Source organism: Leishmania martiniquensis, chromosome 27 (assembly GCF_017916325.1).
Source record: "Leishmania martiniquensis isolate LSCM1 chromosome 27, whole genome shotgun sequence".
NCBI classification, from domain to species: Eukaryota; Euglenozoa; class Kinetoplastea; order Trypanosomatida; family Trypanosomatidae; genus Leishmania; species Leishmania martiniquensis.
The window spans coordinates 296,364-298,003 of NC_090162.1; the positions used below are offsets into that span (position 1 = coordinate 296,364).

The 1,640-nt window shown below is 57.9% G+C and overlaps 1 protein-coding gene across 1 annotated transcript; it reads left to right on the forward strand.

The window, feature by feature from the left end:
* Positions 1-430: 430 nt before the first annotated feature.
* LSCM1_03415 (uncharacterized protein) lies at positions 431-1,420 on the forward strand (the record flags this gene model as incomplete). Its single annotated transcript, XM_067320957.1, has 1 exon — positions 431-1,420. One exon carries the CDS (start codon positions 431-433, stop codon positions 1,418-1,420), a length of 990 nt encoding a protein of 329 aa, XP_067177567.1.
* Positions 1,421-1,640: the final 220 nt, after the last annotated feature.

Genomic DNA, 1,640 nt, shown 5'->3' on the forward strand with positions numbered 1-1,640 from the left:
ATCTTCTACCTTCATGTGAGCACGCTCATCGTGTGCGGGTTCGCTACGCGGTGCGTCGCTCGCTGCGTTTTGTGTACGTGATTTTGTGGTGCAACCCTATGTGTGTGTGTGTGTCTTTGTTTGTTGGTGCGTGTATATCGGGGAAGGAGGGGGTGGTAGTCGTGGTGATGTGCGCGTGAGTTGTGGCTGCTGCTGCTGCCAGCTGTAGGTGGACTCACTGCTGATGTACTGGGCTCATGCGTGTCTTTTCCCCTTTTTTCCGACTCATCTCTTTGTTTTTATTTCGCTTGCATGCAGACCATGAGCACAGTGCATCGCTGACGGGCGTGCCAGAGGTACCCGAGCAAGCGCATCCTGCACTCGCCGTTGCTGCTGCGCACGACCCGGCAGAAGTAAGGCAGCGAAGGAAGAAGGGAAAACCCTAAAAGGAATGCGTTTCGCTCTCTCTTGTGTAGCGGGTGCAGTGGGAGCGTGGGTCTGGCGGCCGTCTCTGGGTCAGGACGCGGAGTGCTACCGTGGCGTACAACATGCGCTCACGTTCCGCAACCCGCCACGCAAAGGACAGGTCTTCAGCCAGCGCTACGAGCCGTATCAGCTGGGAGAAATTATACCGATCACTTCGGACGTTGCGCTCTTCCGATTCCTCCTCCATCGTAGCGAGGACGAATTCAACTTGAAGCCCTGCTCGACACTGCAGGCGTGCTACAAATACGGCGTGCAGCCGAAAGACCAGTGCCAGCGCTTCTACACCCCCGTCACGGCGAATCACACGCAAGGCTATTTCGACCTCATCGTCAAACGAAAGAAAGATGGCCTGATGACAAGTCATCTCTTTGGCATGCATGTGGGCGACACCCTCCTCTTTCGAAGTGTCGCCTTCAAAATACAATATCGCCCGAACCGCTGGGCGCACGTTGGCATGATCGGCGGCGGCACGGGCTTCACTCCGTTTTTGCAGATCATCCGACACGCCTTGACAGAGCGGTGGGACAGCGGAGAGGTGGACAGGACGAAGCTCTCCTTCCTCTTCTGCAACCGCACAGAGCGGCACATACTTCTCGGTGGCGTTTTCGATGACCTTGCGCGGCGCTACCCGGAACGGTTCCGCATGTTTTACACGATTGACCTCGCAGTCGACGCGAAGGAGTGGCTGCAGAGAGAGAATCACTTTCTCGGTTATGTAACGGCAGACATGATTCGCCGCAGCATGCCGGCACCGGCGGAGAAGAACAAGATCATCATGCTGTGCGGCCCAGACCCGCTGCTGTCGCACGTGGCGGGCACTCCCATGTCGACCATGTCCTCCATGTCTGGTGGACTGAACATTCAGCCCATGGCCACGGACATGAACAATCTCGTCAGCTTAGGTGGTCTTTTGAAGGAACTCGGCTACGATAACAATGACGTGTATCGGTTTTAGTGAGGCGCACGGGCGCTGCCGCACGCTGCTCGCGGTAAACCATAACCAAAGGCAAGCGGCGGAGAGCGGCGGCGGCCTCTTTCCCGACCCCACCCCACCCCACTCCTAAACTGCGCGGAACGGGGTGAGTGTGTGTGCGTGTGTGCTGCGGCTACTAGCACGGGACTTCGGCTGGCGCACGTGACAGTGGGAAAGGGGTACGGGCCGCTCTGGAGGAGAG